Source organism: Macrosteles quadrilineatus, unplaced genomic scaffold (assembly GCF_028750875.1).
Source record: "Macrosteles quadrilineatus isolate MER2022 unplaced genomic scaffold, UCM_ALF_1.0 Scaffold_3__2_contigs__length_128488019, whole genome shotgun sequence".
Classification (NCBI taxonomy): Eukaryota; Metazoa; Arthropoda; class Insecta; order Hemiptera; family Cicadellidae; genus Macrosteles; species Macrosteles quadrilineatus.
Window position 1 is genome coordinate 41548089 of NW_026542596.1, and position 27274 is coordinate 41575362.

General features: G+C 34.0%; 2 protein-coding genes and 1 long non-coding RNA gene across 3 annotated transcripts; all 3 read left to right on the forward strand.

Moving 5' to 3' along the window:
• The first annotated feature begins 1128 nt into the window (after positions 1–1128).
• On the forward strand, positions 1129–15555 carry LOC128990906 (uncharacterized). The gene is made up of 7 exons (XR_008490569.1): positions 1129–1398; positions 2128–2210; positions 3023–3142; positions 3649–3801; positions 5333–5464; positions 8394–8552; positions 15484–15555. It is a non-coding gene; the product is annotated as an uncharacterized LOC128990906 (long non-coding RNA).
• Positions 15556–23772: 8217 nt separating this feature from the next.
• LOC128989139 (uncharacterized protein F54H12.2-like) lies at positions 23773–24318 on the forward strand. Its single transcript, XM_054411007.1, has one exon. It carries the CDS (start codon positions 23773–23775, stop codon positions 24316–24318), a length of 546 nt encoding a protein of 181 aa, XP_054266982.1.
• A 124-nt stretch (positions 24319–24442) lies between these two features.
• LOC128989140 (uncharacterized protein F54H12.2-like) lies at positions 24443–25126 on the forward strand. The gene has a single exon (XM_054411008.1). The coding sequence runs from the start codon at positions 24443–24445 to the stop codon at positions 25124–25126; it is 684 nt and encodes a 227-aa protein (XP_054266983.1).
• The last annotated feature ends 2148 nt before the right edge of the window (positions 25127–27274 follow it).

Here is a 27274-nt window from a genome sequence, read left to right on the forward strand (position 1 = left end):
GTAGTTGGAGTCGTTACCATATGAGCCACAACAGTAATTATGGGTATGGAGTTTTATATCGGTAAATGACACCTTATACCTATACCTACTCTTGTACCTTGCATATACAGGGTGTGTATTGGAGATTTGATTTTAACATGGTTCACGGGTTCGAATCTAACCTATGTTAGAGGTTCATGGGTTCGAATCTAACTAATGGTAACTGAGGTTTACTGGTTCAATCCTAACCTATGCTAGAGGTTTATGGGTTCGAATCTAACCAACCACTAATGGTAACTGAGGTTTACTGGTTCAATCCTAACCCTATGCTAGAGGTTCACGGGTTCGAATCTAACCAATCACAAAACATGTTATTAGAGGTTCATGGGTTCGAATCCTAACGCACAGCTGTTTATTTCAGTTGATCATGTGACTTAGTTTAGAGGTTCATAGGTTCAATCCTAGTAGGTCTGGAAAAAAACACTTTATATAGTGTATAACGCTTAAGCGGAGCTTTACCGTTGATCATAATTGGTAATTGTTGAATGTTATATTATATAGTGTATAATAAATGTGAAATAAACAGATGTTAAAAACAAAAAAGATGTTGTTAAACAAAAAAGAAGATTACAACAATTCAATAATTTTCAAACTTATAAACCACCTAGAAGATCAATGTGGCAACAGCGCAGAGACTTGGCAACGTCGCAGTCCAAGAAGAGAAAGCTCTAACATTGTAAACTCACCCTATTCTCTGACCGAACCTCCCTACAAATACCTCTTCAAGCTAGTTGTTAGTTAAATAGTGATATATGTAGTGCTTCTGGTTGCGTATGCGTTTGCGCGCTAGGTTTTTTGACTTTACCGTAAATCGTCATCCGACCGAAAATGTAAATATTTGTAAATAGTGTTTGTGTTAAATAGTCTAATGTGATAAACTGTGTTTGTTAAAAACAGCTGAAAGAGGGTTAAACTTTACTATTGAGTATAAAAAATGGTTTTTGTAAAGGCTGTCAAATAGTAAATGAGTTATTCTGGGTTGTTTTTTTGTATAGTTAACTGTTTGTATATGAGTTCTGAAGGTTTGATCTCTTGTATATGTAACATAACCTCACTTTTTACCTATTACTACTGGAGTGCTAGTGTTGATGCAGTAATGAATGTATAAATATATAAGATTTACTATAATGGATTATAACCATGTATTACTTGTACTATATACATCTTTTAAATGTTTTACTCTAAGCTGTTAGAGCTAACAAACTTTTTATCATGTAGCAGTGATTCTTACTATCTCGGTTGATTACGTGACCTCAAACCAACGCTTTGTTAATTAGTACCAACTGATTATATGACATTGGATTGTCCTCTACAGTTGTGTAGTTCATTATGTCTTCTGTGGTACAGCTTCTATTATGGGTAAGTATTAGAAGTAACTATTTATTAAAACTAATACTATTTTGAAATTTGTATTATAATACAAATGTATTAACAATACAGGGTTTTTGAGGTTAAATAAAAACAGTAGATTTTACTCAGAGAAATATATATTTAGCCTATCGGCTATAAATTTTCTGCAAAAGGGACATCTATATACCCTGTGCGCGCAATTAGGGCACAGGGTATGCCCACATGGTTGTAAAGCAACTGTGGGGGCATTCTCTAGGCAAATCTGACACGTTACCAAATTAATTGGGGGATTTGATGGTCGTGGAACTCGTTCTGATATCATAGTGTCTATTTGGCTGGTAGTCTGCCTCAATACACCTTCTAACGTGTTACGGAGGTCCTCCCATAGAGCTGATATAACTGCTGGCTGTAGTCCACAAGCATTTGAATAACCCTCTAATGTATTTCCGGCTAAGCTAGCTACAGCTAGGAGTTCGGTTCGTAGCGTAGCAATCCTACCAGCTGCAGCTGCAGGTAGGGTGAATTCCGGGTTATTCACAGCCTGAAAGATATTATACAAGAATTAATGTTTTTATCTATTTATATAAAATAGTATAAACCATAAATCAGCTGGTTAGTAAAATTTATTACAGTAGTATATAATAAATCTCTCAAGCTGGAGGTAAACAATAGTTAAATTTTGTGTGGAAAGTTTAGTGTAAACATATTAATTTATTTATACTTAATTTCTCTTTAAAGGATACCTACCCTTTGAAGTAACCTCCTGCGAAAGGTTTCAAGGCGAGCGCTCTGCCGGCAGCTGCGACATTCATGTGTTTCAGGTATAGTTGAAGTAGAATTCTGAAAATAGAAACATATATATTAAGCTGATTTTTATTTACTTCGATATATAGTTGATTTATCATCAAGGTAATATTATATTTGGATCACTCATTTAATAGTTAATCTGTATCATATAAAACTGGGGTAGCTTTCTCTTCTAATTTAAATTTATTGTTGAAGGAATAAAAATAACTGAATAAACCTCTGTTATAAAAACATATACTACAGATTTATATAAACATTTGTAGATTTAATAATGTAGTGTTTAACTAATATTCTTTCTATAGATTTGTATAGGTGAAATATTTGTTTAAGTACTATATCAAGTCCCAATAAGTGGAAAATAATATGGTTTTATAAACCAGGTGTAGCCCACTGTTGGAATTTAAAACTTATTAGAACTAAAAATATATGTGTTGAAGTAACTTTGTGATTAGTTAACTAATGCAACTCTATTTAAGTGTAACAGTTTATTAGATTAATAGCTATAAAGATTAATAAGTTTGATAAATGTGGTGTTTTATTTTTAAATCTTTAAAAAAGAGATAAATAATAACAGAAAAAATCTAATACCTGTAATTGTATCTCAACACTTTTATTTGTTGTATATATAAGAAATTTATCATTAGTAACTAAAGCAAGCTTAGGAAGCTAATATGTTTAGTAGAGTTAAAACCATTGAAGTAATTACTTAACTATATCAGCAAAAAATAAAAAGTATGTTGAGTTGAATGATTTGATTTTGAGTTTGTTCTTACAGGCTATCGGTATTACACTTATATGTCTTGTAATGTTAAAATACTTATTACAGGTTGTATATGTTGGGGAGATTGTGATGGACCGGCTAATTCATCAGCTGTTGGCCGCTGTCTAGCAACACCAGCTGGGGTATTCACTGTTGAAGGTGTCTGGGATATAGCTGAAGTTGAAGGTAGTGTAGGTCTAACGATATTACCTATATCGGAAGATGGCTATTGAAAACAAAATAAGTATTAGTAATAGCTTAGGTAGTAATTACTTGATTACATCAGTAAAAAAAATGTCGAGTTAATTAAATTGATTTTGTTAAAATACTATAATAATTTGTACTTGTTTCTACATGTATGTTTTATTAAACAGAACCTTACTGTTGAGCATAAAAGAATATTAAATATGTAGTAGTATTGGATGTTTATAATAAATGTGGAACAAACGATAATTTATCTATCTGATGTTAAAAACAGCTAAAAGAGGGCTTAACTTTATCATTAAAAGCTACTAAATATAGTAGCTTCGACTTGAAGGTGGTTGATAATTATCTAACTTCTTTGGTAATTATCTAACTACATCAGTAAAAATAAAAAAAATGTCGAGTTAATTAAATTGATTTTGAGTTTGTTCTTACAGGCTATTAGTATTACACTTATATGTCTTGTAATGTTAAAATACTTACTACAGGTTGTACTCGTCTAGAAGGGTGGGATGGTCCAGCTAATTCAGCAGTCATTGCTCGCCGCATTGCAACATTAGCTCGTGTATTAGACGACGACCTATCTACAGATAGCCATACTCCATCTGTTGAAGATGCCTGGGATACAGCTGAAGCTGGAGGTATTGAATGAGGTGTAATAGGAGGCACTAATAATGTAGGTCTAACAACAGAAACTATTGTTGGTGAGAGCTGTTGAAAATAAAATAAGTATTAGTAATAGGCGGGGTGTTATTAAAATAATATTAAATTGTTCAGGTAATGCTACCTACATGTTCTGATGAAAACATTCGTAGAAAACTTGAAGGTTCTAGTATTATCATATTTGTAATTTCTTCATGTGGAAATCCAGAAATAGGGATTGAAGCTGAAGGGATGTTTGTTAGGTCCCTCTCATAAAACACACCATCTCTCTGAAACAAATAGTTTAAAATGTAAATAGGTATAAGATTCTCTTAAACTATAAAAATCTTTTTTTTGTCTCTATATAACTCACCATAAGAATTCGTAGAACACAGGTAACATCGTTAATCCTTGAAGTTATATAATAATCCTCAACTAACAGCTCCTGCAAAGCTGTTGTATAAAGCTCGCTTACACACCTCTCAGCATAATCTTGGTCTACTTGCCGGAAGTTGGTGGGTATAGCAAGTCTAGCTATAACTTCTTCCTGAAACACAATCTTAGCTAAATAATGATATACAGTATAAACATATATAATATAAATTATATTTTAATATTGTTTTAAAAATATTTAAAATGTATTTTACCGAAAAAATGTGAAGAACTATCCCTCTTGTGTGTACGAACCAAAGGCCAAAGTTATTTGATCTGTTAATCTGAAACATAAAATGGTTATAATATAATCCTAGTAAATATTTGTTGTATTGTTTTTGCTTGTATATTTTTGGACTTTTTAAATACTTCTTTTAAAATATTTCTTACTGAGTCTCCATGGGGTAAAAGCACTCGTTCTGTATTTAGCCGCCTACGTCTAGTGGGTGGTGGTGAAGAACTCTCAGATATCTGTAAAAATAAAGCTTATTAAAAATAGAATAATAATAACTAACTGTTAGTTTAACTATTATTGAAATCAACTCATCTGTGGGTTGCTAGACTTTTTTTAAAATTACAACCTTAAACTAAAATTAAAGTTTTAATATTTTTTATCATAAAACTCTGTTACATACCTAGGATTATTTAATATCTAAGATATGTATTATATAAGGAAAACTATAACTTACATTATTTATAGCTCTTCTTTGTTCATTTTGTCTACTCTGTAAATAGAAGAAAATAATATTATTACCCTATTTGAACTAGTAATATTATATAACTCTAAAAGAATTTTTTGTCAAAACATTTTGTTGGTTAGGAATATCTGTGTAGTCTAAATATATACACCTGTGTGTTTAATCATGCTTAACATTATATGTTGTAGCTTTCTGAAATTATAAGGCTCTCTTATAAATAAAAATTAAATCACAAACTATGATCAAGTATATATATAGTATAGTTGAGATAAATAGAACTTGTTTGAAATGTAGAACTTTGTGATTGGTTTGTAATAGAAAAAAAGCTATTAAAATAAGTAGAATTTAAAATCTTGTTTAACAAACTCTAACTAATTCTAATCTATAAATATACTTACAGCCGATCTTAGAATATCACGATCATCTTGAAAGAAGGAATCTCTTGAACTCTGACTTGGTGGAACTACAGATCCAGGGCTTGAAGGTGGTGAATCTATGATGCTTGAATTTGGGCTTGATGGTGAACTAGCTGGTGAGTTGTTTTGTATAGGAGTTACTAAATAGTTATCGATCTGATCATTTATGTGTATCCAGTTTGTATTAGCTGTAAAACGCCTTGTTGTTGTTTGCCAAGCCCAAATAGGGTTGTCTTGAAGTGTATACATTCTGATCAATTGCCAATTATATCCATCAATGTTTTCATGTATGATAACTATACAATTAGAGGGACCTGCTCCTTGTATTTGTATTTCATGTATTAGTTGTTGCGCTGTTTGCTAAAAAAACAAATAATTAAATTATATAGCTGATTAAAATATAAACAATAATCTAGAAACTTTTAAAACAGCTAGAGCAGAGCCTAAGAGTATAAGACTAGTTTGCAACATATTATTTATATAGATTATAAACATGTTTGTTGCTTAAATTATAAATACTAATAACTTTTAAAGAGTTAACTTAATCACCTCACTATAGTCATCAAAACTAAAAACAAATTCTTAAAGCTCTTGTGTAATTGATTACTGTGTAAAATCTGTCTAAATAAAAGGTTTAGTAAAATATATTTGATTTAGAGTAAAGTTTAAGATATGAGAGGTGACAAAAATACTTAATCTTGATATATTGTAAAAATCTAATTATATATATTCAAGTTATATAGCTTACCCAGGTAATTGGATAAAAGTTGCTTAATACATGTGGCGGGGAGCGAGGCGGTAAAAGTGGGTTAGCTTCTAAAATGAGAAGATGGCCAAGATCGTTTTGAAAAAAACTATCTGTCTCCATAGCAACAAATGGCTGAAAACATAAGTAGAATTAAAAACCTAATAAGTTGAATTAAACACTTAGATAAGTAGAAGTTTATCTATATAAAGCTTCTACTTACAACAAGAACAGAAGATTCAGCCTCTCTTAACATATCTCTTAAGTGTGAGTTAAGGACAATCCTTTTTGATATAGGTGCTTGCCGAACATTAGGTCTTGCAAGCAGTTGACGTTCTTCATTAAGAGTTATAGATGCACCATTTCTCTATAAAAAACATATTATGATTAATAAAAAATACTTTTTAAAAGAGACACATTATATAAATAAAATTACAGTTTTGTCTGTATATCGGATAAAATTATAAACTTTTTATCTTTTGGTTTTTTGATTTCTGATAACTAGGAAAAAGACTTTGAAATAGTGTTGTATATAGGTGGGAAATTATATTTTTAAATAAGCATTTTTAGTCAAGATTTAGTATATAATTGATAGATAAAACTGATAGTAAAAATAAAAGTAGGCCTATTATGTTTTATTTGTCACCACTGGTGGTTTAATTTTGTTAAAGTGCATCTCATGTGATAGGATATATTAGGGTTAACTAGTAGATACAGATAATTAATCTTTTTATTGATTATTATATTGGTTTAAAACAAACAACATAAATTAAGTTATATATAATAGTTAGCATATCTAAAAATACATAAACCAACTGTTTTATAAGGTTTTAACTAAATACTATAAAAGTTTTATATTACACAGCTAGTGATTATATATTTTTAAATAAAACCTACCATTAATCGAAGTAAAGTCCAGACAAGATTAGGATATTCTTGTGATGACTCTATGATATGGACTCCAGTTTGTTCGGGAGGGTTACTTATTGACCACATATCTCGAATCCTATTTTGAGCATATTCCTAAAAAACCATACATATATAGATTAAAAATAAAGAATTAGACAAACTACTTCTACTACTATTAGAGGTACTTAAACTACATAGAGACCTACATACCTCAGAAATTGTCCAGAAGCCCGTAGGTATAGGTGGTATTAGGTCTAGATTATCATAGTCTAATGTGACAAAGGAAAGGACATCCCCATGCACATTAATGAAGTAATGTTCCAAGTCAGCATTGTAGGGATATTGATCCAAAAAGGTCTCCAAACCACCGCCCCACTGTAATAACAAATATATATTTATACAAAAGTTATGAATTAACTATCAAATTAAACTATAATTTAGCTCACAGCCCTAATTAACATATAGGCAAAATTTTATGAATATTTAAAGTCAGCTGTTGGTAAAAGTTGGTTCTATGATATACATTAAAATTACCAATAGGGTGCAGTCTATTATATTTATAAAAACAGCTTCAGCATGGACAAAAATATACAATGAGAACTAGTAAAATTGTTTACAGTTAGGTTTTTAAATTTGTGATATCTTTTTAGGTTAAATAATAAAACATTATAGTAAATGTGTATACAACAAATATAAATAAAGATGAATAATAGTTTACTTACAGTTTCCAAAATTGATCGTTCTCTTTCATCTCTTGTATCTCCTTCTATTGTTGCCCTATCCTATAAAAACATATTCATTGATAAAAAAACACTAACAAAGAGCTTTTCCTAATTAAAAATAAATAATTATTTTATAATAAATATATTAAAAAACACAAAGCTACTTTTAATTATTTATCTAAAGTTGTATAATTATATAGTACTACTTACTTGACCATTTGGGGGCAGATTTTCATCAACTGCTTCAGAGCTGATTAGTAGTCTCAATACAAGTAGTATGAAGAATAATAACACCATATTAGCTATGATGAAAACTAACATAACAATAATCCATATAGCAGCTACAGCTTATATTTATATGATTGGAGGGAGGGAACATCTGAGTTAACCACATTTTCCACCTCCTTCCTAAGACAGTATTATCTGTCACTATTTCCCCTCCTCTCCAAAGCAATATTATCTGTTACTATCATCATTTTCTAACAAGATGCCTAATGGTGTGTGCTGGAGCTGTCGCCGCTATGTCTTTTGTTGCTCTATTGAAGAACACTGGGGAGAATGGCTTCCCCTTTGTTGCCAGTACGTATCTTTAAACTTAGTTTTTAAAATTTATTTCTCAAGGGTTTTTAACTTTATGCTGATTCTAATACTCTTTTAAATGATTTATAGATGCAGCGATATGACAGCAGAGGAGATCCTAACTGTCCATTATGGACAGTTTAGGGAATATGTGGCAGAATGCAGCCACGAACTGGAAGAGGAGGAAGAAGAGGAGGAAGAAGAAATAGAAGAAGATGAAGGAATCGAGGCTGATTTAGAAGAAAATTGGTAAATTTATTAAATATATTTTCACTTAGGTGACACAGGTTTAAGTTTATAGTAGGATCATTATTTTATATAACCATATAAAAACATATATAATGTCTAAAGTTTAAATATCACAAATATTTTAGGGTCCACTAAATCCCTACACATATATTTTTACATAAAAACATACACTTAACTAATTAACCCGCCCCCGACTAAGTTATTTGTCCAGTTAAAACTAAGCAAATTTTAACTTATATTTTTACTAAAAATATTTATCTCTAATTTAAATATCATTAAATTTAACAAACGCTTAGGGTTGCTACAGCAGAGAGTAGTAAAAGTATTTTTAACTTTAATTGTATAAAATGATATAAGCAAACTATAACAGTTTACAATTTTCTCCATAAAAATAACATAGAAGTAACTATTTGGCACACAATAATGTTTTAATCTACTAAATTATTTTTAGGTTAAAAACCTGTTTTACTTTATAAAACTCTTGGTTCAGCTATGTTGGTGGCCTCTAGGGTTATCAAAATAAAATTGGTTCTAGGTCTTATTATAATATATTAGCTTATTTCCTATATAGAAATTTTGCTAAAACCAAAATTTTTATACAACTTTTACTAATTTAAATGATAAAAACTTATTAACAATTAAACTAAGTATTTTAAAACACAATTGTTATACAAATTGTCAAACAGCTACAATAGTTTTGACAATAACTTTCCTTAAAGATGTTTTTTTTTACATAATAATAAATATAGACTATAATAGAGATCAAGATATATATCATTTTACTTTATTTATATTGAAACTATAATTATAATATCCTACTAAAATATCAATTTCTTATCTATATTATAAATTTAAAAGTTTGTGTGATTATATATATTACTCTTAAACAACTAAATAGATTAAGCTAAAGTTTAACACAATAATATATATATATAGCCTCAAATATATACATATTTTATGAGTATTTAAAGTTAGCTGTTAAATCTATACATTAAAAATTATAAAATTCTCTAATAAGGTATAAGGTATTTATCTTTGTATTTATAAAAACAGCTTCAGCAAAGACAAAAATATATAATACTAGCTGTACCTATGGGCTTTGCCCCGTTTAACTTTATAAGTGAGCTCGTTCGCATAGCTCAATCACGTCCTGGTTGAAGTTCGTTCGCTACGCTCATTCACTTTTAGGCTGGAACTCGTTCGCTGCGCTCACTTGCCTTCAGATTAGCTCGTTCGCTACGCTAACTCGCCTCCAGGTTGAAGTTCGTTCGCTATGCTCACTCACCTTTTGGTTGCAGATTAGCTGTTGTCATATATTTAAAAAATAGTGCTACACCCTGTTGGTAATCCTTGTAACTTTAATGCTATTGAACATCATAGAACAGAACCAACTTGTTTAATAGAAACAGCTGTTAAGATTCATTAATTCCTTTTAAATATGAAAATCATAAGGTTAACATAGGAAACTCCAGAGCCACTGGGGCGGAACCCGAAAGCCCGATGAGAATAAAAACTACTTAGTTTTCCTATTTAATGCCCGAAGAATCAGTCTACCGAATTTCAGCCTCCTAGGTAAATGGGAAGTGGGAGAATTAGTGATGAGTGAGTGTGTCAGTGAGGGCTTTGCCTTTTATATATTTAGATAGATAGATAAACAATAAGTAGGATTGTTAACAATTAGATTTTCAAAATTGTGATATCTTTTTAGGTTAAATAGTAATATTCCAACTAAATTACAAATTAACTTTTGTCCTTCATTAATGCATAACTTGAGTATAACTGCAATACACCTTATATGCTAACCCAAAATAGGTATTTTGTTAGTAAAATAAATCACCGAGATTTACTTATAAATATTTTATACAATAGTATTATATTTTTAATTCCCCAATAAATTCTCTATAATTTTATATATCTCAAGATTTTTTTTTGTAAAGATTACACAAAATCATATTCGACATTGGTTTTACCACAGATAATAGACCGGATAAAACATGATAATAATTGGCCATTTTTATAATTCTTATCTGACCCTATGCCACTAAAGATATCAAAGTCCGTTACAAGAAACCATACATCCTGTTGTACTATCCTCATCGTTATCGAGTACACTTATCACAGCGGATGTGTGTTTTTATTTAGATAACCCTTTCCGCCTGACAAATAATTTATATCTAGTATAGTTTTTCCTTATAAAAATTATATATACACATCTTTTAGCTTTATATTGGATAGGGTTTGAGACTATCCCCTCATTAAGTGAGGCCAAGTTAAACGTTATACAACCTATCCAGTTTATAATATTATATACCAGTTTATAATAGTATATAATATTATATTGGTTGATGTTGTTTAACGTCCTCTCCTTTATTTATAAAGCTTTTTTTTGTCAAGTCTATAGATTTAGTTATATAACCCTACCAAAGTTAACATTCAAAGTTTGCGGGCGGTTTAGTTGGCCTCGCCAGTGACTTTCACTCATGGTTTACGGGCTGTTTCGTTGGCCGCGCCAGTGACCAATAACATTCACACAAATACAAAGAGGGGCACAGGTTCTATCCAATCTGAACCCCCCAGTGTACACACATTCACACAAGTACAAGGAGTAGCACAGGTTCTTCTAAATCTGAACTACTCAATGTACACACACACTCACACCTTGGTCAGGTTACATAAGTATATATCTATAGACTTGTTTTTTTACTAGGAGAGCTATATACAGTTAAATTTACAATTACATTTACAAAGTTATTTACAAAGAAGTTTACATTTACAATACAATTTACGTGGCTCTTTGGACTTTTCTATATCCAAAAGGTAAAGTGTCATATTGACCTTCGTACCTCCTTTTAGGACCAGTTATTTTAAACACTTTGCTCTCAGCGATGGTGACGATGTCTCTGTCTGTAGTCCTTCTGATTCTACTTTCTTCAATTTCAACAGTCTGTTTTGCTTCACTCAGAACCATCTCTTTTAATTTTTCAAAATTTACAACTTTTGATGTTTTAAAGTTAAGGGTGAGGCCCTTGATTTTACATATTGGGATCAATTTTTGTTGATTGGTTGACCAGACAAGGTACGCGTAAGTTTTAGGCCCCCCAGAGACAAACTCAGTAATGTATGAGCCGGGTCCATACTCTACTAATTCGTCAGTCATTTCACCGAGGTAATCTCCTGTAGACACCCTATAAAGACCGTTTCCATATATGTAAACAACACTGTCAGTATCATAATATAATACTTGAGCTCCTAGGGCTTCAAGATGTTCATAGAGCTTGAGTCTCGCCTGCGAGGTAGTGTAGGCCGCAATACAAACGTTTATGTTACCAAGAGGTTCCCCCACTTCCTCTAAATACTCCCATGAAACTACAACAACCTCATCATTAACAATCTGAATTCTGTTTACTTTAATTTCGGGGCTAGAGAGCATTTGAAATAATGTTTTCGAGTCTCTAACAATAGTAGCCTTAGTTTGATTTTCCCTCTGTCCAAATTTTCCCCAAAAACTGTTTAGCATTAATTTTGCCAAAGATCTCAAACCTCCATTCTTAACAATCTTTTCTTTCTCCAACTTAATTCCCTCGTGTCCCAAATACTCTGCAATATACTTATTTTTGTCCTCCTCAGTCTTACACCATTCCGGATAGCCCGAAGCTTCCTGTTTCATCTTAAGAAATTTATTGATAAAATCGGTGAACAAACCCCCATTTTCATAAGTCGCTACCTGATACTCCCACAACTCATACATATCCAATACAATATACCCTTTCTCTACTGCCTTTCTGATTTCATCCATTGTCCATGTCCCAACTAACGCCCTATTATCACTGTCATGATTACACTCTCCCTGATACATCATTTCCCCACACGTTCTACACAACACAAACATCAATTTATCATTCATTTTTGTAGGGAGTACAGGGTGGTAGAGATCACGAGGCGGCAATACTTTACATTTTAACAAACCCTCTACACCCATACCTCTTTCACGACACTCCCTGTCTCCTACATAGATGGTTGGGTGGCCTATGGGGTACTTCCCATACTTACAAACATAAGGGTATAGGGAACAAACATCGACATACTGTATAGTTTCCCCCTCAACACATTTGTGATACGATTTTGCGTTACCCGTCCTACCTCCAAAAAAAGCCTGCCTTGGATCAAGTGGGAGATTGTTTAAGATAGGCAAACTATCCAGATATTTAAGCTGCTGATCTTTTTTTTGTTTACGAAATTCGCATTCCCACATCTCTACTAGTGCGTGTTCTGTAAACTTTGCATTTTTAGCCTTGGTTCGCTCATAGCGAAGATGTAGGCTATCAGAAGGATCCTCTTTTAAAGGAGCGTGACGGTTGTAAGGAAAACATTTAACACACCCGTGGAAATAACAGCCATTAAATTCGTAGATGTTCCTGCCATCAAAACCATCTACTTTCATTCCATTGACTTTGACTTCTTTACCTCGACCTGCGTGGTCAATCCTAATCCCGTTGGTTTCCTCGACCCAAGAAAGCCATTGGAGCGCTATATTTGATTGATTGTCTACTAATCGATAGCCGTTCTTAGGGATAAGTCCGATAGTATTGGGTTTCAGGAAATTACGGCGGAAAGCTAGATTACAAGCACTCGCAATGGTAACAGCCTCGAGAAACGGGTCAACATTACACTCTTTTAGAAAAATTGAACGAAACTTTAGACAGGCTTGGGCTAAGATATCAACATCTGAAATACAATAGGCTAGGATCTCATTTTTAAAGTTGAACTCATAGTTACTAATGACCTGATTGCTGTACCATTTTTCAAAGTCATTGTAAGATTTCTCAAACATAGATTCGGGACAGTAGTACTTTTTGTCTGGCATAGGGCCTACATAGTCTTGGTTTGCCAGAGTATTGAACAGGTGGGGAAAGTAGCCTTTCTTTTTCTCTGGAGGTAGGTCAAAGGCTTTAGGCAGAGCAGACAGAGCCATAGGGAAGTAGCTAAGGGAGTCAACAAACCTCACATTATCAATTTCCATTAGAATGATTTTAGTTCCCCGCATTACAAGTTCCGGTGTGAATTTTGTTTCTTCCAACAAGTACTTTAACAAAAATTGAAAGTCAAATCCCTGCCCATTGTGTGCAATTACACAGATTTTTTTAAACTGTTTCCTCACTGACATGACATAGTTCATAAACTGATTGATAGGGTCAGAGTCAAACACTCGTGTACGATTTTTACATGCTATACAGAATTTCCCCTCAATACACTGATAACAAAATTGCTGGGACACACACAAGTTTACTTTATGCACTTTACTTTCAGGGTCAGAGGGCAGAGGCTCATCCTGACGGGTTTCCAAGTCAAAGAAAATAAAAGCATAATCTTTAGATTTAGGTTTACCCTCATTAGGTTTCATATAACATTTATGGTTAGGATCTTTAAATGCTCCACAAGGTTTACAAAATATTTCCCCACACTTATGTGGGGTTGATCGTCCCCTAAGCAAAACTAGTTTCCCGCAATCGAGACATTTCTTTACATGTTTACACCTATCAACCTGATGCGCAATGAAACAGCGTTGGTTTTTATAAGTTAGATTGCATTTAGGACACAAGATTCCCCCATACTCCTCTACACAAGGAGGTGAGATGGTTTGACAACAAGGACAAATGTTTGAACATCTGTGGGCTCCTTTATGATCATACGGGACATGACAACCATCACAGAAATGGTTACATACAAAAGCAGCCGTCAGACTAGTAATTACATTGTAATGTCCATTATGAAACAACAAGTTAATTTTGAACTTGGGGTTCTCTATACTACCCTCAAAATACACATCACGGCCTTTAACATTATAGTTGTACACAGTGATTTTATAATCTTTAAGCAAATGTTGGAATTTTTCAAGTTCGGGAATGCCTGCACCACCCTCAGGCATCACAACTCTAGCTCTACGTACAAGTTCTTGAGCCCTAACAGTCTGTCTTTTTCTGTCATCTTGTTTCACAGCTTTGTATTCTGGATCTTTAGTTACATTAGCTATAGCCACTACAATAGCACAAGGAAGACACAGGTTATCTTTATTGTTAATTACAACAATACCAGTCCTAGCTTTACATTCTTCATCAAATGTGTTATACAAGCCTGGTCTTTTGCGGCACCCTGAACCTACAGGTAGATTAACTCGGGTACATTCAACTTGAAACGTGTCTGTGGACTTGATTGATTCAGCGTTACTTTGGACAATTCCCCCAAAGATTTGCCACAAGACATCCTCGTTTACTTCATTTGCTGGTCGAAAAGCAACAAACCCTGGCTCTTTACTTTTTAGGTTAAGTGAACGCAGAGTGAATCCCAATTGGTCGCCCTCCTGACAAACTTCTTTCATTTCATTTACAATTTGACCAAACCCTTGTCTTAGCCAGTCAATCTCACTAGTTTCTGGTGGGGGATTAGAAAACTTAAAAACAGTATTAATTCCATGAATGCGAAATCTCTTTACATAATTTTCATGTTTATCTAGAATATTTACAGGGACAATTACTTCAACAGAATCTTCTACAACATTTACAGGTTCATTATTATCAACAGATTCATTGGAATCTACTGGAGCAGAGTTACTTACATCCATCATCTTGAAGCACTGGGAGCAAAGTGATGCAATAATGGCAGGGTTGCGATAAGAGTTTATATAGGGACAAAGATAACCACAAATGTGGTTATCAAAGGTGACGTGGTACACAAGAGGAAGTGATAGCTGTTTTTAGATGATGCAATACCACAAAAGTGGTTATCAAAGGTGGTTATCCGGTTGTGATTTGGTACACAGGAAGTGATAGTTGCTATTTTAGATGATGCAATACCATACAGGATGTAGACATTATATTTAATATTATATACTATATAATTATTATATACTAATTATGTTTATTATTTGTTTCAGATGGCTGCCCCTCTCCTCCTCCTCTACTAGCATTAAGTATTTAGTTATAAGTTTGTGTAAATAATATAAAATAGAGTAATATAAGTTTGTATATATAAATAAATTCATATTTAGCTTTCACAGTTGTTTTCATTATTCTTTCAACTAAATATCCAACAAGTTTTAAAATTACATAATCTAATAGGGGGAGGCAATGGAAAATTGGCAAGAAAGCATATAAGACAGAAGTGAGGTTATGTTACAAGAGCACCTAACCTGTAGTTGGCTATACACTAGTGCTGTATCCTAGTAGAGAATTTATAAACTAATACCATCAACACTTAGTAATCTGTTATGATGAATCTTATATTAAGTTAATCATTATTATAATTATACCATCAACACTAGCACTCCAGTGGTGAATTAACAAAGTGGTTTGAGTAAAAAGTGAGGTTATGTTACATATACAAGAGATCAAACCTTTAGAACTTATATACAAACAGTTAACTATCAAAAAAAAACACCCCTACCGGAAATGATTGGTGATTGGTAAGGATTAAACCCATGAACCTCCAGGACTCACACTACAATACAAAGAACTCATTTAACATAGATTAGATGTAAGTTTAACATATGATATTTGGTGGCCTTTACAAAGGCCCTTTTTTATACTCAATGGTAAACTTAAGCCCTCTTTCAGCTGTTTTTAACATCTGTTTGTTTCACATTTATTATACACTACAACATATATAAAATAACCTCCAATACTACTACACATTTAACATTCTTTTATGATCAACGGTAAAATTCCACTTAAGCCCTCTTTCAGCTGATTTATATTTATTATACACTATAAAATAACCTCCAACATTTACCATTATGATCAACAGTAAGGTTTAAGCATTATACACTATATAGAATAGTTTTTTTCCAGACCTACTAGGATTGAACCTATGAACCTCTAAACTAAGTCACATGATCAACTGAAATAAACAGCTGTGCGTTAGGATTCTCCCACTATAATAGCATTAGTGGTTGGTTAGATTCGAACCCGTGAACCTCCCGCTATAATACAATACCATTAGGTTAGTATTAAATAACCGGAAATGATATATTTTATGTTAGGTTAGATTCAAACCCGTGAACCTCTAGCATAGGATAGGATTGAACCCGATAACCAGAAATGATATATTTTATGTTAGGTTAGATTCAAACCCGTGAACCTCTAGCATAGGATAGGATTGAACCCGATAACCAGAAATGATATATTTTATGTTAGGTTAGATTCAAACCCGTAAACCTCTAGCATAGGATAGGATTGAACCCGATAACCGGAAAAGATATATTTTTTTATGTTATTTTAGATTCAAACCCGTGAACCTCTAGCATAGTTTAGGATTGAACCCGATAACCGGAAATGATATATTTTATGTTATGTTAGATTCGAACCCGTGAACCTCTAGCATAGGCTAGAATTAAATAACCGGAAATGATATATTTTATATTAGGTTAGATTCGAACCCATGAACCTCTAGCATAGGCTAGAATTAAATAACCGGAAATGATATATTTTATATTAGGTTAGATTTAAACCCGTGAACCTCTAGCTCTAGCATAGGCTAGAATTAAATAACCGGAAATGATATTAGGTTAGATTCGAACCCGTGAACCATATTAAAATCAAACCTCCAATACACACCCTGTATATGCAAGGTACAAGAGTAGGTATAGGTATAAGGTGTCATTTACCGATATAAAACTCCATACCCATAATTACTGTTGTGGCTCATATGGTAACGACTCCAACTACCAGCAAAAAGACCGGGGTTCGAAACCCGATCAGGCCAACACTTTTTATCCATAATTTAATATTTAATTTAATAATTTATTTAATACAAACACCTACTGCACGTGGTCAGCTGTGGTCAACTAATCAGTTGAGATCATCTCAAGGTCAAATTCCTGCTAGATCGCTGCCATGACTACTTATATCAATCTTAAAACACTTCAAGTGCAGGTAATTGTTTGTACTGATCTAAAGAGCTGTATCTGACGTTAGGATTATCACTAGACAATAAGTTGAGTGAAGCACACAATAATATGTCCAAAACACTAAAAAATAATTGAAACTCTTTCGTTAATGATTCCTCTTAATTTAATATGTAGTTTCTAATGTATCAATGGTGATACAGTTTAGTTGGTTAACCTGTATAGTCCTACTACAAGCAACAGATAATTATACTAAATTTTAAAAATAAGTTGAATGGTATATTAGACCAACAGTTTTGGTTGCTCTGCGTAATATTTAGAAGAATAATAAACTTTATTTGATTACAATTAAAATGATATGTCGTCATAAAAAATTCCAATTAAACTTTTGTTTAATAACATTTTATTATATTTGTGATATCTGTTTAGTTTAGGGTGGGGGGACATTTCAAAACGTGTTTTTTTTAGCGACTTTCCCATATAGGGAATAAGCAATTACCGCAGGTATCATGGTAAGACCTAGACCCGGGACCAATTTACTTTTTCGTTTGAAGGTCTCCAGAGGCCAAAACACCATCCGTTCAAATTCATATATTTTTATATATACAGGGTGTCCCACGTAAGGTGTCTCAAATTGATTACGGAAAAACGACTTAACGTACAAGGATGAAATAAAACTATTTCCGGCTAGATCAACCCCAAGGAATAACGTAAAAATATTTTCAACTTTTTCCGATACAGGTTGTGCCAAAAACTGAGGGTCACTAGTTCGAATCTCGGAATTTTCAAATGTAAACGTATGTCTTGTTATGCATCATTTTAAAGGTATTTAATAGACAAACATTTTGGCGGAAACATAAATGAACAACCACGAGCAACTGTAGTACAACTGTTACGGTCGTATTTTTCCGTTTCAAAATGGCGGCAGTAGTAGAGTGGGTATGGGGTTTTAACAGGTGGGATGGAAGTTTGGAAGTCCGAAAAAAAAACGTAACAGTGCTGTTTTTTTTATATGTTTTATTAAATAATAATAATTAAATTAATTATAACATGCTCATCATATTATAAAATTATCATTATCATACATTACATATGCTGGCTTATTGTCATCCAGTTGTAAAAAATCATACACATAAAAATTTTTACAGTTTATGAGCGTCCTGTGTGTGTTTGTGTATTAAAACAAAAAAAACCTTTTTAGTTTGTTACTAGCCTACATACCGTATACATTAGTATCTATTTTGTGATGGAGACCAGTGCTAATGCTATGATTATGTTGTCTTTGAATAAAGCTTGTGTTAACCGTAAACGTAAAGACTTACGATGTTTGCTTTTGATTAATAGCGTGTTACAGAAAGCTAGAGAAGTGTTTGTACAGGAGGCATTTTTTGGTGATAGTTTTAATAGCGGAAAAGTAAATTGAGTATAAAATATTTCCAAACAGTGAACCGGACATTGTAGTTGAGACATATAAGGATGTTTATGAGTGTTGAAATAGAAAGTTGTTATTTGTTATTGAGGAACACAAGTTTCACTCATCCTTGAGCGGTTCTATATCTACTCAAATTGACGAAAACAAACTTTCACTTTCACCACCTGGAGGCAAATAAGCCCCTTAAAACCCCTGCCTGCGATGGTAGGAATCACTCAAGCTCGCAGAGTCAACACTCCGACAGTCTACATCTGAGCCCTAAGACACCTCCGAGTATCTACCATGGACCCACAGGACCTGAAGGAGCAGCTAAACAGCGTCAGACAGCCACAGTACACACGGTTGTCCGAGCTGAGGACTGGGATGCTGTACAGAGTCGTCAAGTTTGATCGCTGCACAACGAGACTTGGAGAGGCTATCGCAGCAACGTTGGAGGGACTCATTGGAGATGATTTTTATCTTCGAGTCTTTCTACCGGACCGCTTTAAGGCAGTTCTACCAGATGAGGTGATAAATGCCTACAACAGTGAGGACACCCCTAGATTGTCGCTGCAATACCTGGGGCGTGGAAAGGGTATAGAATTTGTATAAAAATGTAAAATAATGTAACTGAATAAAATTTTCATAAAAAAAATTACATTCCTTTTATTTGTGTTACACCCTATAGTTATTTATATTTAAAAATACTGCTTGTGTTTAAGTAGAACCACTGTTAATCATGGATCCAAGGTGGAAACATCCATTCTCAGCAATCATAGCAGGCCCTTCAGGCTGTGGAAAGTCTCATTTTGTTAGTAAATTTATTGAATATATGAGTATTATTTGTGATACAGTGTTTAAAAATGTGTATTGGCATTACGCCAAATGGCAACCAGGTTATAACTTGGAAAGTGTTGTGTACAAAGAAGATATCCCAAATATGGGCGACTTTGATGGTTCTGAACCTAGCTTAGTTATAATTGATGACTTGATGAGAGAATCAGATAGCAGAGTGGTTGATTTGTTCACAAAAGGTTGTCATCATAGAAACATAAGTGTATTTTTCATAACACAGAACCTATTCCACCAAGGTAGGGGACAAAGAGATATATCGTTAAATGCTCATTATATAGTGTGTTTTAAAAATCCTAGGGACAAGGCTCAAATAAGACATTTAGCTCAGAAAGTGTATCCAGAAAACCCAAAATTTATTCAGGATGCCTACAATGATGCGACAAAAGCGCCTCATGGTTATCTGTTACTTGATATGAAGCAATCAACACCTGATGAAATTAGGTTCAGAACAAGCATATTTCCTAGTGACGTAAATAATTATGTTTATGTTCCTAAAAACCGCAGAGGAAAGTGAATATAAGTCAAGTGTTTGTGTTTTACTACTTCAGTCTATCGCCATGTCTCAAGCGGTCAAAAAGAATATTAACTTGTTACGAGCGATTTCGCTCATGACTCCCAGACAACGTAAAAGTGTTTTAAAAACAGCTGACAAGGACTTGATTCAGTCAGTCTGTGAGTGTGCTTACAATCTGTTGCAAGGTAATGTCAGTGTTACTCCTCAAGTAAAACGAAAACTATCTAAATATAAAGCAGTGTTAAGAAGATTGGTGAAGAAAGGTGAAAAGTTAAAAAGTAAAAAGCGATTTATTATTCAGCAGGGAGGTGGCTTTGTACTACCAATACTTTTAAGTGCAGTGTTACAAGCTCTCCTTAACTAAAAAAAACCTATAATGGAACATGCAAAGAAAATGATAATTATTTCTCCTGATGATCTACAAAGAATGCAAACCAACCCTGAAACCCATGTGAAAAGTTCAGGTAACAAAAGCGATACCGTTAGTGAATTGGATCGTGAAATGTCGAGTCTGCTTAATAACAAGAGTCTTAGTGATCAGGATAAATGGAGTCAATATCAGCAGGTGTTACAGAGATATTGGCATTTTGCAAGTCAAAAGCGAAAGCCTGTTCAGATACCCATCATTGATTTCGAAACACATAAGCACAAGTCTTTAAACACAGATGAGTTGGTTGAAACATTCCCTAAAACATATAAGTCTGATGTTAAAAATTTACTAAGACATATTGGGAAACATCAGGATAAGATAGAATGGGATGATAATGGATTAGTTTTTATTGATGGAGTTGTAGTGGAAAATACCAATATAATTGACTTGTTGCATGATATAATAAGAACAAGGAAAGCTACTCAGCCGCAGGGATGGAAACAGTTTATGAACGTTCTAAAGGATATAAGTACACCTATTGAGTTCATAACCAATCCATTTGCACGAAACTACTATGAAAGACTCAAAGGTTATGTTTCACCAGCAGATAAAAGTATCAAGCCGATGTCAAGTGGAGCAGAAGAGTTCAAGTTTTCACCACGTACACTGCGACCATTGTTTAGTGCCCAAGAAGAATTTGAAACCCCTACAAGATCAACCCCACTTTCAACATCATTTGAACGTAGAAATAGAAAGCAAAAGTGGGACAGCTTTAAGTTCGACTAGATGTCAACAGATTTAGCAACTATCTATTATGACCCTGCACACCCAGCCGGATACCGTGGAGTTGTACCGTTATTGGAAGCAGCGTCTGCAAAGAAGAAAACTGTAAAGGAATGGTTACAATCTCAAGATACATACACACTTCATAAACCAGTGAGAAAAAGATTTCCTCGGAATAGGTATGCAGTGTATTCAATCAATGAACTCTGGCAATGTGACTTAAATGATATGAGAGGGTTAAGCAAATATAATGACAATGTGAACTATATCTTAACTGTTATTGATGTTTTCAGTAAACAAGCGTATGCAAAACCGCTAAAAAGAAAAACCCCTGCAGAAGTTATTCGAGCGTTTAGTTTGATTCTTTCAGAAACGCAAAACCATCCCAAGAACCTACAGTCTGACAAAGGAACTGAATTCACAGCTAAGGAAGTAAAGCAATTTTTCAAAAGTAAAAATATTAACTACTTCACTACAAATAATCCTGATGTGAAAGCGGCTGTAGTTGAAAGATTTAATAGAACATTGAAAACTCGTATGTGGCGCTATCCAACACATAACAATACGTACAGGTATCTAGATGTTTTGGATGCACTGGTGAATTCATATAATCACAGTCAGCATAGAAGTATAAAAATGAAACCAATCGAAGTTGATGAGACCAATTCATTCAGAGTCTGGAAAAACCTCTATGGTGTAAAAGAAAAAGTTGTTAAACCTAAACTATCAATTAAAGATACTGTGCGTATATCAAAAAGTAAAGGTACTTTTGAAAAGGGTTATGAAACCAATTGGTCAGAAGAGGTGTACAAAATTGTAAATGTCATTGAACTTCCCAAACCAATGTACAAATTACATGACCTAAAAAATGAACCAATAGATGGATATTTCTATGAGCAAGAGTTGCAAAAAGTCAATCTTCATGACAACAAGATTTTTAAAATAGATAAAATCATAGCCACCAAAGGAAAAGGTCCCAGTAAGGTTTACTTAGTGAAGTGGTACGGTTATAGTGACGATTTCAACTCGTGGGTGCGTGCTTCAGACCTTCAATCAATATGAATGATCAATTCTACCTCACGCTACCTAGTAACAGTTCCATGGGCTACTATCCACAGAATACAGTAGCAAACTTCATTACTCAACTATCGCGCCCGATAAAGCTGGATGGGTTGCGGGAAGTGGCAATAGTAGAGGTACACTACCCCTGCTCTTTGTTGACTCTTAGTGAAAACAGTGTTATATACATCCATGCGTACCCAAAAGACACATATGAGCGGGTGAAGACCAGTGCTTGGGAAAAAGGTGAAGAACCCAATTATGATTTGATCGCTCCTATGATGGTGGTTGCAACATTGACACCTGGTGATTATATAAATGTTAAGGAAGTCATAGATATGATAAACAAACATGAGGCCATTCGAGATCACACATATTTTAATTATGACGAAAAAACTAAGAGAGTTGAAATCAACAGTCAGTTTCACGTAATACAGATTGAATTGTCAGACAAGCTAGCTCTACAACTTGGTTTCAGCCCTGGAGAAAATGACTTGCTCAAGAATAACCAATCGATTCGCCCAGCCAACCTCAGAGTAGGATTACCCTCTCAAATGTATATTTATTGTGATATTGTGGAATCACAGTTTGTGGGTGATTATATGGCCCCGTTATTGCAAATTATTAATATCGACACAGCTGACTATGTGTATGGAAGTAGTAGATTTATGCAGTTTAACAGTCCCCACTATGTGTCAGTGTTAAAGTCAAGTTTCGAAAGTATGGAAATCGATTTAAGGGATGACACAGGAGCGAAACTGCCATTTAAGTTTGGAACGTCCTGTGTTAAACTACATTTCAGAAAGAAAGCGGACAACTAAGAGAAATGGCTCTTAAAGTTTATGACCCTTATTTGGTATATTACCGTAACCAATTAGGTAGTGGTGTTAGTGTTGTGTACAAAGGTTCTCCATACCAAAGAGGACACGGTATTGGCAGTTTTCTAGGCGGGTTATTTCGCACAATAACCCCTCTGCTACGTTCTGGAGCAAAGACTATGGGTAAAGAAGCTATTAAATCCAGTCTTCATGTGTTGAAGGATGTTATTAATTCAGTTCCTCCAGAACAAGCTATATCTTCTGGTGTCAGGGAATTTACAAGTAATCTGAAACGTAAAGCAGACGAGAAGATTGATAGAGTGATGCAAGGGTCTGGCTATAAGAGGAGGAAAATCAACGTTACATCTCAGTCTTTGAAGAAGCTTCTAGCTGTACACAACAAGTCTAAGAAGCGGTCACCTGTCAAGAAACCGTCTGAAAGCAGTGTGAAGAGGAAGCGAAGAAGCAGTGCTCTGAGTAAAAGAGTGAAAGATATTTTTGGTTAAACAACATGGCATTCCTACATCATCAATCATGTGAGTGTGTGAAATCTGAATTGGACTTGTTTACGCTACCCGCAACACAAACTAGTATTGAGAATGGCAAATGGGTTCAATACAAACCAATCTCCTCGTTAACAGATGATTCACCCATAGAGTTTGTAGTGCCCGGTCATGGTGATGAATACTCTGACTTGTCAAATACAATGCTAAATATCAAAGCATGTATTGTAAAACCTGATGGTACAAAACTAGACCCATTGGTTGATACATCAATTGGTCCAGCAAATAATTGGTTACACTCAATGTTCAGTCAAGTGGACTTGTATGTAAACCAAAAATTGGTTTCACCACAAAACAATACTTACGCTTACCGTTCGTACATTGAAACACTACTCAACTATGATGAAAGTGCTAAAGACTCACATCTATCCTGTGCTCTGTGGTATGATGACAAGTCTGGTGAAATGGATGATTGTGAAAGTAAAAATACAGGTTTGGAAAATCGCAGATATTTTACAAAGTCAAGCAATGTTGTAGATATGGTTGGTCATTAAATGACCATGTGGTAATTTTTGTGGTCAAATTTTGCATGTGGATTTATTCAACCAGGAAAAATTTTTACTTAACGGTGTGGAACTGCGTTTACGTCTAGTGAGATCAAGAGATTCGTTCTGCCTAATGTCCAAAACAGAGAAGTACAAAGTCAAGATTGTTGAAGCAAATCTTTTGATACGTAAAAATAAAATAAATCCTACAGTGTTGTTGGCTCATAGCAAGACCCTGGAAAGTGGAACAGCCAAGTACCCAATAACAAGAGTTGAAGTGAAAGCTATGACCATACCCTCAGGCATTCAAGGCAAGACATTGGACAATGTTTTTCTGGGCCAGCTACCAAAAAGAATAATTGTTGGTTTAGTGAGCAACAAAGCATTTAATGGTGATTTCAAATCAAACCCATTTAATTTTCAATCCTACAAGGTGAACTTCTTCTCACTCTACGTTGATGGAGTCCAGATACCCTCCAAGCCACTGCAACCAGAGTACTCTGAGAATAAGGAATTGTCTGTTATGGCCTATCACACATTGTTCAGTGGGACTGGAATACACTTTCTAAACATGGGTAACAGCATTACTCGCAGTGATTACTCTCAAGGCAACTGTTTAATGGCATTTGACCTAACACCAGACTTATCTGCTAACGCAACCACTCACTGGAACCTCATTCGACATGGTAGTTTAAGGATTGAACTTGGATTCTCCGAAGCTTTAACCGAAACCATCAATTGCATCATTTATGCAGAGTTTGACAACATCATTGAAATTGACAAAAATAGAAACGTAACGGTTGACTATGGGAGTTAAATACAAACACCATGTTTCATGTTATGTCAGTAATACGCCTACAGTCTGGTGAGATGGATCGTAAATCTAGTGTTGTTTTAGACATTCAATGTTTCAAGAATAACGATGGAGGTTACATAATCAAGGAAGTTGCTGCTATAAATTTAGAAACGGGAAATTTATTATTTCATCATATTGTTTGTCCACCGTTTACCCGCAGGCTGTTGACAGCAGAGAAACTAAGAGAAAGTCATTGGGTTACGAAATACTACCATGGCCTTGACTGGAATGATGGTGACATCCTGTACCATGTATTGTTGGAAAAACTAAAAATTTCACTTACTTCAACTATGTTTGTGCTTGTGAAAGGAAGAGAGAAGGCAGAGTTTATTAAAAGTATTTTACCACTTTGCTGTACAGTTATTGATTTGGAATGTTTACACTCTCATTCACTTGATGTGCTCAACAGTTTGTTTGCTTCAGACAGTTTAAGATGTAACAATCATCGTGATAGTTATCACAAGTGTGCATTGTCTAACTGTGTAAACTTAAGAAATTGGCATTTGCTTACTCTAAAATGAACTCCTTGCAAGTAGAGTGGTGTTTAAAGAAGCTACCAATTCAAAATGTTGGTGTATTCCCATCAGACTGTTTACCTATTAGGATTACACCCTCAACAGCGTTTGTAGTCAACACTGACCCACACACCAAGAGAGGCACTCACTGGATCGCAATTTATCTGGATAAACACCAAAGACTGGAATACTTTGACAGCTATGGACAACCACCAACTGTTCCTGATCATGTTAACTTTATAAGAAGAAACTGCTGGCAATACCACTTCAATCACAATATGCTGCAAGGCGAATTTTCTCCAGTTTGTGGACATTACTGTTTAACATATTTGTATTTCAGGTCACAAGGTTATTCAATGCAAGATTATGTATCTCAGTTTTCAATAAATGTTAATCAAAATGATTTCCATGTATGTAACATGTTTGACTATTGTTATAAAGGATTGTAAATAAAAACAAGTATATTTCATAAACATTGTAGTTTATTGTTTTCCTTTTTGGTTATATATGTATACATACAAATAGTTATATTTAAAAAGACATTGTTCAAACATATAAAGGTTGCTTTTTTAGCTCAATTTAACAAAGATTTCAGCACAACTATGATGATACAATGAACATAGTTATATAATAAAAAAAAATATAGTAACACAGTTATACAAAATATAGTAACTGGAATATTTAACTGATTTATGAAGAAAAACAAAATAAAGCTATGTACTCTAAAGTAACTACAAGTTTGACATAGGCTATACAGATATATACAAACTATAAGTTTATTACAATATATACAAACTATACATTTATTACAAAATATATTACAAAAGGTCTCTACAGTTGAAACGTCAATTCTTAGGAATATAATAGAAATAATGGTAATGCCTGAAATTTGTTGCTGTAGGGGGAAACATGTTTTTAAAAGATATCCACATCTAACTCTACACCTGGTGGTATTATATGATGTCCATGGGGAAGGGTTCTAAACCCATCAACATGCAGGTATCTTTTCCCATCATACCCACTTAATGTGAGTTTGTTTTCCCACCGGGTGTAGACCTTGTGTTTCTTAGATCTAAAAGTTGAATTCATGGTATACAAATCATAATTTTCTCTTATACACGTTCTATAGTGGTCAGCCCTAAGTTTATGTTTCACTACAGCCCTAGTGATACCCTTACACTTTTTAATTTCTGCTTCGGTGCCCTGCGGTACAATGCAGTACACCTTTGTCCGAACACCAAGAAATTCGAGAATGAACACACCGTTCATCTCGTCCTTCATCTTTCCCAATACCTTGGCGTTCGTAGGGCTGTAGGCGGGGTTGTCCCTACTCAATCCGCTGGTGTCAAGATGCTGCATCATTGAACGGAACCTATTGTACATGTCCTCAGTGTACAGCTCGACTACAAAACTGTCTGTGTCCATGTACAACAGGCCCACATTCTCCTCACCAAACTCTTTCACCAGGATGTCATAGAAGAACCAATACATCAGCTCTTTACTTATGTCCAAGATACACGAACCAACGTAAAGGGGCTTTTCAAGAACAATACTTGTTTTAGCCAAATGAAGACCAGCCAATGATTCAGTGAAT

Bases quoted from the DNA above. Each gene is read 5' to 3' on its own strand.
- LOC128989139 (XM_054411007.1), top strand. From the start codon at position 23,773: ATGGCATTCCTACATCATCAATCATGTGAGTGTGTGAAATCTGAATTG.
- LOC128989140 (XM_054411008.1), top strand. From the start codon at position 24,443: ATGTCCAAAACAGAGAAGTACAAAGTCAAGATTGTTGAAGCAAATCTT.